General features: G+C 48.2%; 2 protein-coding genes across 3 annotated transcripts in view; one reads left to right on the top strand and one right to left on the bottom strand.

The window, feature by feature from the left end:
* Positions 1–5,277, top strand: part of PLCD1 (phospholipase C delta 1) — a 39,242-nt gene extending 33,965 nt beyond the window's left edge. The window contains exons 10-13 of the mRNA XM_080383012.1: positions 350–528; positions 1,058–1,190; positions 4,290–4,439; positions 4,814–5,277. Coding sequence (XP_080239138.1) covers positions 350–528; positions 1,058–1,190; positions 4,290–4,439; positions 4,814–4,905 — 554 coding nt within the window. The 3' untranslated portion in view covers positions 4,906–5,277. The remainder of the gene's footprint in view (positions 1–349; positions 529–1,057; positions 1,191–4,289; positions 4,440–4,813) is intronic.
* An 820-nt stretch (positions 5,278–6,097) lies between these two features.
* The window catches only part of VILL (villin like), a 40,523-nt gene continuing 30,677 nt past the window's right edge, over positions 6,098–15,943 (bottom strand). For both annotated transcript variants that reach the window (XM_080383010.1, XM_080383009.1), the window contains 5 exons: positions 15,157–15,301; positions 14,294–14,482; positions 11,990–12,058; positions 10,833–11,090; positions 6,098–9,617 (listed from right to left, as the gene is read on the bottom strand). In XM_080383010.1, coding sequence (XP_080239136.1) covers positions 9,504–9,617; positions 10,833–11,090; positions 11,990–12,058; positions 14,294–14,482; positions 15,157–15,301 — 775 coding nt within the window. In that variant the 3' untranslated portion in view covers positions 6,098–9,503. The remainder of the gene's footprint in view (positions 9,618–10,832; positions 11,091–11,989; positions 12,059–14,293; positions 14,483–15,156; positions 15,302–15,943) is intronic.

The following is a 15,943-nucleotide window of genomic DNA, read 5'->3' as shown; positions in this document are numbered from 1 at the left end:
ACTGCAGGAGATAACTCCTTCAGAACTCCTTCAGTGTAGAAATGAATAGGTTTATCTAAAAGATGCAATTTTCAACCAGGTGACATAAATTCAATGCAGGACACTTTTTGATCCTGTAGAAGGCAGGGTGACAAGTGGGGTGGCTGTAATGGCTCTTCCTGTCTCTAACATCTCTGAATGCAAGAAATCCTTAGGGGTATCAGGCTGTGAGAGTTTTATCACTGCTCTTTGAAGCATGGGAAGCCAATGTTTATGTCCACAAAGTGCAATTTCATGTGAACAGAATCAGTATAAAAAGATTCCCATTGATTTATCTAAAAGTGACTGAATTTATTTATTTATGTTGCAGTTGCCCTAAATTTCCAGACAGCAGGCACAGAAATGGATGTCTACCAGGGTCGGTTCCAGGACAATGGGTTTTCTGGGTATGTCTTAAAGCCGGAATTCCTTCGGGATGAACAAACCAAATTCAATCCAAAATCCATCACAGAAGGAACATGGGGGACAAAGAAGAAGCTTCTGCTTAAAGTAAGAACAGAAGTCAGAAAATGTCTCAGTAGCATCCACCTTCAGGGGGTGTGTGTAGGTTGTACCTTCTCCTGGTCCCACCTAGGCAATGTTATCTTACCCCTACTCATTTCCCACCGCTGGGGTCTCTGCTTCAGTCCTGCATGGGCTCTCATCCTCCAGGGACTTACTCACATGTTTAATGCTTGGCAACAGGAGAGGTTAATGACAACATTCACTGTTGTTACAGAAACATACAGGCAGACATGCAGTCAACAGTCAGCACTGTTGTTTCCAGGTATCATCTGATCACTGTGGGGACAGTTAGAAAAGTTGCCTGTCCCCTAGCCAGCTGGCTGGGCTGGAGCAATGTTCGTTACGTGCTTTGACTCATGACAACTTCTTCTGAAGGATGTCACAACACTGGCTCTGAAAGACCAGCATCAGCTTGTCACAGCAAGTCCTGCACTCCTGGAGAAGGAGAGGGAAATGTGCCAGGGAGCCCTCTTTCCTAATGATATCCTGACCTCTTCCTCTGTTTCCTTCACAGATCATCTCTGGTCAGCAGCTGCCCAAGGTGAACAAAAGCAAAAATTCCATTGTTGATCCTAAGGTAACGGTAGAGATCCATGGCGTCCAACAGGATAACAACAAGAAGCAGACCAAAGTCATTGAAAACAATGGTAAGGGGTTTTCATCCACACTGCTGCTTCCATGGGGCAGTAACCCTTTCATTCCATGTAGTAGAGTGTTTATTGCCAAGGCTGGTGCCCTGTGGCCTGACCTGTCCAGGTGCACCCAAGCCTACCCACACTAAGCAGATAGGTGAGGTCCTGTTGGCCTGCTTCAGTGCAGGGACTCTGGTTATAGACTGCTGGTGGCATCAACTAGCCCCACACATTGATATCCCTATGGAGAATTGCTTTCAGGGGTTCTTTCCTCTCTTCTCTCTCTAAGATGTTTGGAGACAGACATTCCCTGCAAAATAACGTCAGTTTTGAGGTTGGCTGCCAAATTGGCAGAGCTAGAGTTTTGGAAGTGCTCTTTGCCTCCATGCAGTTGTATCTGACCTGGGATGGACTGGTCCCCACCAAGATCTCCCTAAAAAAGGCTTCTTGTGAGGCTGATTTTATCCTGAAAGTTGTCAAAAACTTAAAAAAAAAAAAAAAAAAAAAAAAGAGGTTGCAAGGGACTTCGGGAGGTGTCTGTTCAGCCCCTGCCTAAAGCAGGGCCATACTCAACTCAAGTTGCTCAGGGTATTGCCCAGATGAATTTTGAAGATGGAGATTCCCCAGACGCTCTCAAGTGATCCAGTCTTTGACTGACCTTATGACAAAATAAGGTATCTCTATTCTAAACCACAAGTTCCCCTGTTGCGGTTTGTGGTCTTTATGCATCAAGCTTTTGCTGTGCACCTGTAAGAAGAGCTTGGCTCTGTCTTCTCTATAAGGAGGTCATGGAGGATAGCAGTAATAATCCCCTTAACCTTCTCCAGGTTGAATAATTCAGCTTCTCTCAGCCTCTTCTCATATGTAACATAATCTGTGCAGGAGAACATTTCCTGTACCTCCTTGCCTCCTCGCAAGGCAGGGACGCTGCATCTGCTCATCCTCTTGTCCACAGTGGCACTGGTGGTAGATTAATGCACATCACAGCAATGTTACAGGTGAAGGGTGAAAGCCATAAGCCCCCTCCTCCAAGGAGCCGGGCTCAAGCCTTACCCAGCACTGACCTCAGAGATCAGACAGACGTTTCACATCCCTGTGGACCGTTTCTCATCAGTCAAACGTGGCTGTGATTTCCCTCTGTGCAGTGAGGGTCTGAATAGTGTGGCCTTCTGAGTTTGCAGAGGGTATGTTCAGCCCTTCCTCCTATGGGAGTAACGAGACAGTAGGAGTCTGAGAAATCCAACCTCACCCTCCCGCTGACAAACACGCAGGCATGTGTGTACGCACAGACATCCCCACCCCCTACCCAGCCCCTTTTCTGTGTAGAGTAAGAGCCAAGCACTAGAAAGCCAACGCATATTTTCCTCCCTGCCAACAGTGTTTCCCTTTTCCTCTTTCCTGTTTGAGTAAATCTGGCCTAGCTCCTAAAGCTCACAGCCGTTTCCGTCACCTACAATAATTTTTGTAATGTCTTGAGTCAAAGCTGTGTAGGCAACATTGCAGACCTGCCAGGCCTGTTCCTCAGGGCTGCTTAGCACACCCAGCCCCACAGCCAGCCCTTGGCTGGCTGGAGTGGTACTGGAGTGATACTGGAGGCATGCTGGTGTGAAGAGTGTTGTCCAATGGAAAGTGAATCAAACAGTGAAAACATCAATGTTGGAAAGGAGCAGCTGCAGGGAGAGGGTTGCGTTTCATGGGCTGAGGTTTCAGATATGTGACCATGCTTCAGCAGCTCACCTAGTTTGATATTTTATGGTTGGACTTAATGATCTTAAGTGTCTTTTCCAACCTAAATGATTCTATGATCTGTGTTGGTGGGACTGAAGGCTGTGGGCACAGATCAGGTCACAGTGGTGCAGCCATGGAGCTAGAGAGGCTGTGGGAACCTGCTGGCTCAGCAGCTCTGATCGTCTTGCTATGACTCTGGAATGAGTTGAAAATCCCCGACAGATGTGAAACCTGCTGTCCCAGGGCTGATGACTTTCCCTCAGCTTTCATGATTTGCTCCCGTGGACTCAACAACACTGGGTTGTTTTTTTTTCCCAAAGATGAAGGAGGTCAGGAGCAGATGTATGTTATCTGAACAGTCCAGTTGATTTAATCCTATGAAAGTCCAAATAAAGTGCACCAACCCAGCACAGGTATTCTGCTGCAGCACTGTCCACAGGCCCATCTCAGCACCTTCAGGGTCAGCTGAAAGATCCCTGCCTCCTCCGGAATCATCCACAAACCCTCCATGACTGACAGGCTTCAGCTGATGTTTTGCTGTCCTTGGGTATCTGCTCTGCACAGGCTGGGCCAAGGGCAGCAGGATTCCCAACAGGATGTGCTCTCCTCCTGTTTGTTTCTGGGGAGTGGTTTATTGACACTGCAGAGAGCACCTGCCGTGACCTGGAGAGCGAGCACGGAGATTGCTCTTCATCTCTCCTCTGATGTGACAGTCTCAGTTTTGTTTGCTTTCTGAGTCCAGACCACAAGATCCTTATCCATAACAGAAGTGGGGCTAATCTGGCTGTCTCAGACACTGCCCTTATACAGGGAGACATAAAACATTTTGTCCACAGACTTGATGTTGCTTTTTTTGTAATCAGACACTCCTCATTAACCTTTCTTACAGACAGGGAAACTGAGGCACAGAGTGCTGACAGATGGGTGTACCTTGAGTACTCAGTGAGGCTTAAGGTGCCAGAAGGCTGTCATGACACAAAGGCACAGCTCTCCTCTCTGCTTTCCCCTGGTTTAGGGCTGTAGGAATTTGCAGCTGGTCTAAAAGCAACCAAAGACGTCCATGTATCAGCCAGCAAGATCCTGTGGAGCGGAGCTGAGCTCACTTCCCTCCTGCTCCTCACTGCCTTCTGGGGCCATGGTGCTGAGGTCTGAGCAGCCTGAGCTGAAGGATTTATTAATACCAGGTAGAAAATCGGTATCGGAGCTGGGAACAATGGTCTTGGCACCTCCTAAGACCTTTGGCCTGGGTCAGATTAGGTTGTCAGTCAGGCAAAGTCTCCATCCATTTGCAAGCACCTCTGACCTCCGTTCTCGCTTGTGAGCATCTCTCCCTTCCTTCCTTGACCGTGAGCAGCTCTGACCTCCATCCTTGTCTATGTTGCCCAGGTTTTAACCCAAAATGGGATGAAGAGTTTACATTTGATATAGAGATCCCTGCACTTGCCCTGGTCCGGTTTGTGGTGGAAGACTTTGACATGTCAACCAAGAATGACTTCATCGGGCAGTACACCCTTCCCTTCACTAGCCTGAAGCAAGGTAAGGCCCTGCTCCCTGTTCATCACAACCCCTGAGCCCTTGGGGGGGCTCCAGTGTCCTAGATGAGTTGGTCCAGATCCATCACACCTCGAGTCAGAACAGGTCCTCTCTCTAGGGTAGGAGCAAAGTGATAAATGGTTTATTGGGCAGCTGTTAACACTGTCTCTGGGGAAGGGATCCCCTTGTCACCAGTGGCCTTGGGCACAATGTCACCAATGCTCAAAGCCATGCCTCTCAGACCTACCTGTTCTCTGGGGTACTGGGAGCGAAACACTCTGAGGCAAGGAGATGTTTTTGCAGGGTCTTGGCAAATGCTAGCGAATACTTTTCCAGCTGGACTAAAAGCCACTTTCCATCTGTGTCTCTGCTTCCAGGGTACCGCCACATCCATCTTCTAACCAAGAATGGAGACCCGTACTCCTCCTCCACCCTCTTTGTGTACATCAATATCCAGGACTGTGATTAGCAGCCCAGCTCTTTCAGGGCACAGTGAACTTGGTTACAGACCTAGAAGGAATTCAGCATGTGAAGTTTGCCAGTGTCAGGGTCCTGTCAAATCCCCAGTGCCTTCTCTGGAGCAGCACATGGTGTTCCAGAGGACCCCGATGTGAAATAGCCATCGACCCTCTCCCTTCTGCATGCTGGAGACATCCTAATGCTGCTGTTGAGATTAACCCTTTTGTACCAGTTTGACCAATCCAGCTGTGGTTTTAGTTCACTTTATTTAGTGTGATTTTTTAATTTTGCTTTTAGTGAGAGGAAAGGGACTCCTTTTTAGCAAAGTACAGCTCTTGGGTTGGGTTTGGTCAGACATCTGGACAAAACACCCAACATCTGCGCAAGAAAAGAATCCACCCCACCACTGAAATCAGTGGCCAGATGCCAGGTGACTTTTTGTAACTTCAGATGTCAGCCATCTTTCACTGTATGAAGTCTTAAATTGGGGACGCAATTCTCCTCTTTTCTGTAGCAGATTAAAAAAGAAAGCTGCACTACAAAGGCCCATGTTATATAACCCAACTTTCCTTTTGTATTATAATAAAAAATACATGAACACTTCTCCGCCTGTGTGCCTGGCTCTCAGCCAGGTTGCTTTGCGTTCAAAGCCTGGCTCTCGTCCTGTGGAAGGAGAAAGAAGCTGCCGAACGGCAAATTTCCCTCTAACCCAAAGCAAAACCCACTCAACGGGACCTCAGAGAATGCCTTTTGCCAGTGACAGTGGAAATACGCTCAGCTGACAGTGGGACTTATTTTTAATGCAGTAGAACTTTCTTTTTTTTTTTGGTGTTTTTGTAGAAAAAACGTCATTTTTTAACACAGAGGAAGTGGCAGTAGGAACTGTCGTAAATGTTAGCCTGGTCCCAGCTGCGCTGTCGAGGTAACCTAGCACAAGCAGGCAGGAGTGTTCAGCAACACAGTATTTATGGCAACAAGTGATTTTTCTTCATGTACAACTAAAGAGTTAAGGGAATATTGTTGAAATAAAATAATATATATTTTGAAGTGCCAACTATATTACTAACAATATGTTAGACTATTAAAGGTTAAAAAAAAATCTGGAGACGTCCAATTACTTGTCGCTATTTGCCTTTCTTACTTGAACGCAACAAAGATGAAGTTGGAGACAGACCTGCTTAATTTCTTAAGGCTGTCAGTCTTTCTGGGGTTTTTCATGCCTGATGGTGGGGAGGATGAGCTGTTACCAAAGAGGCCAATGTCCCTTTAAACATATTCCAGTCAACTCACTCCCCCACCTATTTTTGAGTCCAAAATAGCCTGGATTTAGTGAGCCTTGGGGCCACTGCAAAACTGGGTGTCATTTAGTCCTACCTGGAGTTCGTTGTGCTGCAGTAACCGTTGCTGGGCACATTGATTTTTCCTCTTCACTACAATATTGTGTGATGTTATAAGCTGTTACCAGATTAAATGTGAATTATATCCACAACTCCAAGGCTCATATTGAATTAACAACCAGTGGTTGAAAGAGTTCAAGAGTGGCAGTGGCCACCGAGGTGGAACAGGGTGTCCTGCAGTGACATGGGCTGGCTCTCAGCTCACCTCTGGGATGGGGCGTGTTGTACCAGGAGATGCATTTGAAGGTGAAGGCCGGGGCATCCTTGACTCCAACTCAGAGACAGCCTACGTTCGGTCCCTGCTCCCTGGATGCTCTGAGCATTTTGTTTTAAGGAGACATGGGGTAAAAAGCATGAACAAAGGATACCCAGGTCTGCCCTGTACCATGGAGGGAGCTTGCACCGTGCGGCCTGAGAGTGGGCGTGATCAGGGGATTCTTGCCCCCTCGTGTTGGTACCAGCTCTTGTGGTGTGAGTCAGATCAGCCCCCTGAGTTGGCTGAGAAAAATTATTTGCATTTTTGGTGTTGCAGGATTGGATTTTGGTTGAATTATCGAGCTAAACCAGCCCTTACCTGCCTGCGGTGGCCAGTACTGAAGGAGTAGGGGACAGGGAATGGGGAGAGATGTGAGGGCAGGACCACACTATCCAGGGCCAGGGTGTGCTTAGATGGACTGCATAGAGAGGCCAGGGTTTCCTCTGCCTCTTGTGCACTTACAGGTAGGCAAGATCAGTGGGAAGAGAGAACATCCCTCATCAGGTGGGCACAGTTGGGGGAAAACTACTGGAGCCAGGTGGGAAAGTAGCTGAGGTGGAGATGGGATGGACCAGAGCAGGATGGACAATGCTGCAGGGTCCACAGAGAAAGGGACACGATCCATGCCGTTGTCAAGGGACCTCATCATTGGATTAGGATGCGCAGGAGCCCCACTCCAGGGAAGAGGTCTGGTGAGGGGAGCAGCAGAAGTGGGACATGGCCCACCAGACACCACAGCGTGAAAGGGATGATGTGTGTGAGAATCTTTTCTTTAGAAATCAGAGGCAGAGAGTATGAACAGTTCTGCCCATGAGGAGGGAAGAGCAGCAGCCGTTTCCAAGAGGCCCAGATATCCAAAGGATCTATTATCTGTAAAATGCCATGCTGGTTCCAAGTCCTGGCAGGAGCACTCGTGTGTGGCTGAGCATCACGGCAACAGGAATTAAAGCAATTTGTAGCAAACCAGCCTAATCTCCCTAATCCGACTATATTTCCGCTGGTCTCCATTTGATCACGTGGTGCTCGCTGGGCCCGCAGCCAGGGCTGGTAGGTGGCATTCCTGCCTTTTATTGAGGTGCACAAGCAATTCCTTAATTTTGGAGCTGGCAGGAGCATGCTGCAGCAGGGCAATGCAAATACTGCTGCTTCCAGCAGTGGCAATAGAGGCTGAAACAGGGATAATGTGCCCTGATTGTATTCAGCGTGAACACAACAGGAGCAATCACGTGGGTAATTCAGCTGATTTGTGCCTTTGCTTGACTCTTACCTTATTCTGCACAGGGAGGTTGCAGTGGGCTTTGGGCTGGACCCTCAAGCAGAAATGGGATTGCAGTGGTGGCAGAAGCACGGAGGTAATGATGGCATTGTGGTTTATTTGAAGCAACTACTAATTCTAAAACGCAAAGATCTGTCCAGAAGACCCCGTCACCTGGAGGCCCCTGCCTCCAGCCCGTCTAGATGGTGACACTTCACCTCTACTGCATGGTCCTGGGTGTTGAGTGAAAGCCCTTAGCTCCTCAACCAAGGAAGTTGCATCTCTTCAGCTCCAAGCCCACATCCCTGCAGCAGTGGTGGGCAGCCAGGCCAACCGCTGCACAGCCAAGTAGTCCTGTTCATGGGCAACAGAGGGCTTCAGGAGCAGGGTGTGTGAGTATGGGGAGAGAAATGGTTCTGGCTATGTCGTGTTTGGGAACAGAAGGGGCCCCATCTCCTCTGTTTGTTCTTTTCTTTTAAAAAGAAATCCCCCGTTCCATTAAAGACCAGGTGTTTGAAGGACTGGTGGCCCTGCAGAGCTTTGATCTACTGCCATCCTACCCCACACGCTGATCAAGGACACTTACAGTGCTGATGCTGGCTGTTTATTTGAAATCACTGATCAGGTGGGAAATGGAGTAAAGCTGCAAAACCACATCTTCTTAAACTTATGTGATTCTGCCTTTAGTTTACAGTTGTACCCCTTAAACACTGATTGCTCACATTTCCCCCTGCCCTCCCTCCCCAGTCAGACTGAGCTCGCACTGTGGAATGAGCACTCTCAGCCCCACGGACATCACAGGGATGAAGCCCTGGTAAAACCTTCATTTGGGACACCCTCTGCCTCAGGTCATACCCAAATCTCTCCTGGCTTCCCCAGCCCTCTGGTCTGTGGGCAGGTGGACTCTTACATTCACCTGGTCATGCTCAGGGAAGCCAGGTGAGATTAGAGATGCTGTCTGAATAATAAAAATGTAGTCTTTCTCTGGCAGTCAAAATCAACAGCTGTGTCTAGCCCTCAGGCTCATCATTCCCTTGAAACAGATCAGCTAATAAATATATTCTTAATAAGTATTTTTTTTCTAGGCCAGGTTCTCATTTGTTTTACCTGCACTGGGCTATGCATGTGCTACAACTGATTCTTGCGGTTCTTTGGCGAGTAGTTTTTCCACAAGGTGAGAAGTGGCAGAACTGCCTGATGTCACTCCATGTGCATTCCCATCACACATCTGGCTACTCCATCACCTTTTCCTGACCTCAAGGCTCCCCCTCTGTCCTCTCCCTACCCAGAATTTACATAGCAGTTGCAAGTAGCCCTTGTCTTACCCAATTTTAGACTTCTACAAATGAAGAAAGATCACGACCTTGTGTACGTGGCAATTTGCAAAAGGGAGAGGAAAGAAGAGGCTACAATGCAGTTGTGTGACACGTGCATGTCTTCATGGCTATCAGCAATAAAGTGGCAAAAAGAGGCAAAAACATCCTGCAAAATCATTCCTGCAAAAGGTTTTGCCTCCTTAGGTTCAGGGTTTGCAGGGAGAAAGGAGCCATCCCCTGAGCAGTGGCTGCTGGAATAACTGCGTCGGATCTGGGCCTGGCTGAGATGTCGGAGTGGGTTCATTGAGCAAGTGTCTGTACTTCTTCCCTGAAGCTCCTAGGAGAGCGAGGGTTGGTCCCAGAGTCCTGATGGCCCCTGCGGTCTCAGAAGAGTCCATACTGCTTCTTCTCGTTCTGCTGCTTCCATTTGGGCATCTGGTAGAACTCATCCTTGGACTTCCCAAAGATATCATGGAAATCAGCATCAGAGAGGTAGTACTGCAGCGGGAGAGAGCAAGGAGGGGTCAGCTTTGGCTTTTACAGAGGCTGGGACACCTCCGTCAGCTGCATCCCTTCCTCACTGTGCCTGTGCTGAGCCCTGACTCCAGGCCACCAGCTCCTGTCCTCCTGTCCAGCTGCCTGTCCTCATGGGGGGATATCCCAGCAACCATTCCGCATCCCACTTCCCAAAGCACCAGGGGAATAAAAGCCCACCAGCCCAAAGCAATGCTCGGTTTGAGGGGTTAGCACGCTCTGGCTGGAATTCGGTCCCTGCTAAACATACTGAGGCCAGGATGAATCATGGTGCATCGGTGAAGCTTTGAGTGGTTTCTTGGGTAGTGATTCACTGTGAAAGCATCTTCCCCTCGCTCAGTTACACCCCCAGCCCCCCAAAATATTCCACTGGAAATGTTCACTCCTATTCCTGGAAAGAAAGAAAGTTCTGTAGATAGCGGGCTCGTCAGTGATACTGAGAAAGACCCTGTGGGAGATGGAGGTTGAGTTTTCGCCATCGTTTTGGGTAGAAGAAAGCTCTTCTGCACAGCCCAGCTGAAGTACAGCCATCAGCACGTGGGCATCGCCGTGGGGCAGGGCTGCTGGCACAGCTGTGGATGAGCTTCCCTGGCTGCATGTATCGGCCTTTGCCAGGCAACCTCTTGGGGCAAGACACTGCTCAAATGTGGGTTGTAGAGAGTAGAGGAACTCAGCCTCTCTGTCCCTCCCATCGGCTTGCTTGGGCTCAGTTACAGGTGTTGCCAGAATCCTTGGGCTGATCAGAATATGAGATGTGGCATTCCTCCCTGCCCCTGGATGGGATCTGCTGAAATGCAAGCTTTCTGACACCCCCCCACCCGCACCAAACTTCATTCTCAGCTGTGCCACCTTGTGTCGCAGGGGAACGGTGCTTTTGATTCTCTGTCCCTCCAAGGAGGGACGTTGGGTGGCAGGATAAAACAACTCTACCAGAATAATATTTTTTTTTAAATGACTATTTAAAATTCATTTTTCTGCCATAAAAAAGTAGAAATATTTCAACTAGGGTAAAACTACCACAGTTTCCTCTCATGTGAAGCTCCTGCTTTTTGATGAGACCTACGTGTCCAGCTGTATCTCCCTGAGCCTGAAGCAGGACTTAATAAAGTACTAGTGCACTTAGGCAATGACTATGTTCCAGGTTAAGCTACAAAGGCATCAAACCAGCAATGCTGTCACCTCTTTTTTAGTGGGATCCACGCCTTCTGGAAGTTCATCCACCGTCTTGTTCATCAGCACCTCTCGGGAGTAAATTCCTTCACCGTTGGGCACCAGGGAAGGGCTGCTGTTGCTGTTGTAGTTGCTGCTGTTGCTGTAGCTGTTGCTCTCGCTGTGGTTGTAGTGTGATTTATAATCTGGGGAAGCACTTGCTGTACTTGAACCAGCCGAGCTGGTCATGTTGAGGGTCCTCTGGTTCAGGCTGATGTTGTTAAGGTCCTGTCAAATGGAGGAAAACATGTCAAGACAAGAAGCTCTGGCAGAGCAAGTTGGGGGTTATCCCACAATCTTTCTCTCTGCTGGGGCCCCTGTTTCTGGCTGTTTCTAGCACAGACCGTCTGTTGGTCTGTTGGTCCAAAGATGCAAGGAGAAATTCTGAGCTAAACCACCAGTCCCACACCTCCATCAGTGCTGCATCTTGGTGTTAGGACTGCTAAAAGCACAGCGCTGATGAGAGCCCTTAGAAATAACTGAAAATACTTACAGTCGTCTCATTCTTCTCAAGATAACAGCAGGGGAAGGTACATGTGGGAGGACAGAAGGTGAGATTAGATATCTACCATGTCTAAAACTTCTGCATTACCTGCATACCCCTCCCTGATATGCCATTTCTCCTTGCTCAAAGCCCCTGACACTTCCTTCCAGCCTTCCTCCTGCCCCTGGCCAGGGCAGAACCGATCCCATGTGACCGTTACATTCGGGTCTGTTGGGACCTTGTTTTCCCTGTGGTTTGTAGGATCCCTCACTGGGCTGTGCCCTTCTTGGCCAGGAGCCCCTTGTCAGGCGTCTCTAGAGCCCCACCACTGCGCAGTGCTCACACAACGCTGAGCACACAAAGCTGTGCACGCTTTGGTTTGCGTGTGTAGTTTGGGAAGCAGCTGGCCGACCTCCTGCTCACAGATGCCTCTGCACAAGGCTGGAAAAGGCCCAGGAGATCTGGGTGCATTTAGGGGTTATTAATCCCGTCTCCCTCCGCTTTGCACAGAGGAGCGCAGCAGCCTGACCCTGACAGCCTGAGGTCCCCTTGTCACGCCCTCTCCTTCGTGCAAACTGGTGGGGGGATGCAGGGGAGTTGAAACTCGGGGTTTTCCCACCTGTATGGTCGAGGAGCAACTCACCACTTTGATCTCAGATATAGCCGACACATCTCCTAAGCTGTTCTTCATCTCCTCATAGGACTTGCCATCCTAAAGGTAAAGAGAGTTGTAAGAAGCATGGGCTGCCTTTAATTAGCACATGCTCTTGTTCTTTAATGAGATCAGGAGATCTTATGATTTTTAAAGCCCAATGGTGCCCATTGAGGTGGCAGTTGGTGCCTCCTGCAAATGCCAGCTCCTGGAATCAGGAGACTGTGCCAGAATCTGAGCTTTCACTAGAAAACAAAGAAACAAATGGACTTTCGCCAGTCTGTGAAAATAGGAAGTTTAAAGACTTCAGAGAGCAGAAGGCAAATGAAGAGAAATCTTATTTACTGCTGGATTTAAATCTTTTACATTTGAAGTAAATCTTGCAATGCATGAAAATGTTAGGATAAAATAATATTCCTTTTTCTCCCTTCCCTGACTCATTTAGCTAAAGCAACAGATTTTTCATAGCCTCAGTCCCTGACTTCTTGTAATTTGGTGCCATGCATTACCAGCTACCTCCTCTTTCCTGAAAATAGGAATATGCTAGATACATTGGCAAAGCTCACGACTGTGTTTTCCTAAGCAGCCAGGAGATGTCAGTTCTTAGCAGAATCATCCAACAAAGTTCCCCAACAAGAACAAACAACATAAACACATGGACTGCAGAGCAAACAGATTTAGACCCAAAACTGAGCAATGAACACACACACCAGATGTTTCTGGGATGTCAACAATTTGGATTGCTTCTCTGCAGTTGCTGAAGCTGCCTACAGGGGATATTTTTAGAGGCACATATTTTATGAGCTGTATCCTTGTTTTTCAGCAGTTCCTCAGAAAAAAAATATCAGGTTTTGACCTTTGTTCTAAGCATCAACATTGTTTTAAGGGTCATTGCTCTGGGAGTTGCTGTCTTATCTGTCCAAAGCCTGCTGTCAAGACAGGCTCTGTACCACCACACCAGCTGTAAAGAAAGATGATGCAAACCCAGCGACAGGAAATAAAATACTCTGTATGAATTTTCCTGCAGTGTGAAGTCCCCTGGAGACCTTCACGCTATTGTCCCAGCTGTCCCACCCGCAGGCTTCAGCGTGGGACTTCACTTACAGCCCTTTGGGCAACTAGAAGATGGGATGGCTTGTGAACTGGCTGAACACCAACGTTCACAGAAAAAAACAGCCCAGGAGAGAGAAGGGACAATCAGTGGCAGCCCACTGGGGAAGGCGCCGGGAATACACCACCTGGGAGCTGAGCTTTTCAGAACTGCCCATCATCTTCTGTGTTTTTTCTGTGGTGGTGGGTTGTGGTTTTTTTGTTTGGTTTTTTTTTTTTTTTTTCCTCCTCTTAAGCCGTGCGCACCAGTGCCATCGGGTGGCACGAATATAGGTGCACAGCCTGGCAGCATTGCTTCCACCTCCCTGTTCACTATAAACTGATGCTCTGGCTCTCCTAACCACCAAAGCCCCTCCAGGATTGGTCTTTATTCCAAATATACCCTGTGGTGCAGCACAGAGTCCCCAGGCTGGCTGTAGCAGCTGGTGCATGGTCTGCATGGAGCTCCTGACAGCGCACGGTGGGGCCTCGTGCAACACAAGCAAATCTCAGCTCCGCATTATACTCCTGAAATGATTTGAAGCCTGTGTGTTTGAGAGAGGAGAGAGAAAAGACTTTCTTCTTTTCCAGGCATCTCCTGGGGCGGGTCTCCATTTCTAGATAGCAAAGAGCTGTTATTTGTAAGTCAGCTTTTGAAAAGGAGGCTTGTATATTATAGGGACCTTGCTCGGGAGCTCCTGGGCTCGGATGGGCAGATACAAACCTGGACACAATACCTGTCCGCTCGTATCTTTCATTTCATCGAGGATTGCCCTTCAAACTGCATCATATTTTTTTATCTGTGGCTGCATTTTGAAAAATAAATATTTTTTCATTTTTCTTTATGATGTGGGGTGCTTCTGTTTTCACTCTGAACTTGATTTTACTACTAGCAGCCCCAATGCATTTTTGGCTGAAATCACAAACCTGATTTGGAACCTGATCTTTTCTTAAAATAAAAATCTGAATACTGTGAATTCAAGCACGTTTACATGTATTTACAAAAGCCTCATTTTCACTAAACAGGTACTTCTTGCTGGTGAAGGTGTTAGAAGCTGCTCAGGTAGCACCAGGAAACCATGAAGCTCAGGACCATCACAGTGAGATTTCGTTCCATGCACCATAGAGGATGTGTTCGCCGACAATAACACCCTTTAAGCACCGCTGAGCACATGTGCATGTCTCAGGGCTTTTCCAGTAACTTACGCTCCATTTGTAGGGGTCCCAAGCGTTGAACCATCCTGTGAAGTTGAGGGGTTCATAGCCCTGTTTCACCAGAATTATTGGAGTTGCCAAGTCTCTCCCTGCTGGATGGGTCTTGAGATACTCCTTGGCTGAGGCAATTGCCTCATTCCTCTCATATGTGTTGGAGGTTTTGCCAATCCAAAGGAAAATCTGCAAGGACAGAAGGTATTGAAGATCAGTGAGGAGTTAGGACCTGTGCAGAGGTGGCTGTTTGTCTCTGCCAGCTGGAACAGAGAGAAGTGTTTCCCACTTGAAATGGTGTTTCCCAATGGTCCCCTGGGATTTTGATCCCAGATTTAATCCCAGCCAAGAAAGATTTTACTTCTGAGACAGGCATAAAGCATAAATAACTCGGGAAACAGCTCTTGTACATTTCAAGGTAGCTAAACCCAGTCTTTGCATGGGCCAAAACTCCAACTAAGAAAATGAACCACATGGAGACAGTTTCCGATAGTCTAAAGCAAGTCACCACCGGTGCTGGGAAAGGAGGGGGAGAGTTCCTGTGTGCCACCCTGTTGTATGAGCCAGCAAAGACTGGAGCAGGTCCAGTTCTTCTGCCCTTGGAGCAAGGCATGGACCAGGTGCATCCATTTCCTCCATCCCAAAACAGGGATAGCAACACTATCTCACCCATGTGTTCTGCACCTGGGTGAGAAGGACTGGGCACACTCCCGCTTGACTGACCAAGCGTCGCGGAGGGTTTGGAGATGGGGCAGAAGGTATATTGCTCTTGGTTTCACATTCAACAAGGGATTCAAACCAATTAAACCATAAACTGCTGGAAAATATGTTTGGGGAGAAGGGAAGGGGGAGTCTGTGCTGACCTCTTCCCATGTGTCTAGCAGCATGACGTCATCTTCATCCAAGTCTTCCTGGCAGAAACCCACCACCTCTGTCATGATGAATCGACCCGTCTGGTTGGAGCACTCAAAGAGGCGAGGCTGGTAGTGTGTGGTCTGCTCTTGAAACCTTCCTCACGCATGGCAGGGAAAGAAAAAGCACAAGAGATGGAAACCTTTCCCTTGTGGTTACTGCAGGGCCCTGCCGCTACTTGTCATGACCTTGATGGAAGAGGTGGGAACATGGCAACACTCATCTGAGGGCCTGAAGGTCAGCAATGTCAGGTTCTGGGATTCTCAGACCATTTTAATAGTTTTTAAAGATATCTCCTTCTCCATCCAGAGAAGGCAAAAGCAGACCCCTTCTGTCATTGTGGAGGTGAGCTTGGTGTCAGGTGAAAGCCACATCAGATCACCTGGTTGCAAAGAAACCCATCAACCTGCCCAGAGGGTTGGAGAAATCCAGATTGTTCACAAGCAGATTTAGTTTCATGAACCTTCTGGGGCTGCCCATAAAGCTAATAAAGGCTGGAAATGGAGCATGTGGTTCATGTGGCCCTTATGACAAGGTATGGGATGGATTTACTGCTGGGAAAGGAGGATGTAGCACACCCTTGACTGCAGGGTTTGACTCTGCAGCTCCTACTTCACAGAAGGCCTGACCCAAAAACTAGGAAAGAGGCATCTCACTGTGGGTTCTGACCAAGCTTTTGGGGTTATTGTGACCTCATGCTCCCTTTAGCAAGGACACGGTATCAAAGTGCTTACTCCC

This window comes from Falco punctatus (genome assembly GCF_963210335.1).
Source record: "Falco punctatus genome assembly, chromosome: 4".
Classification (NCBI taxonomy): Eukaryota; Metazoa; Chordata; class Aves; order Falconiformes; family Falconidae; genus Falco; species Falco punctatus.
This window is presented reverse-complemented; position numbering and strand designations above follow the sequence as displayed.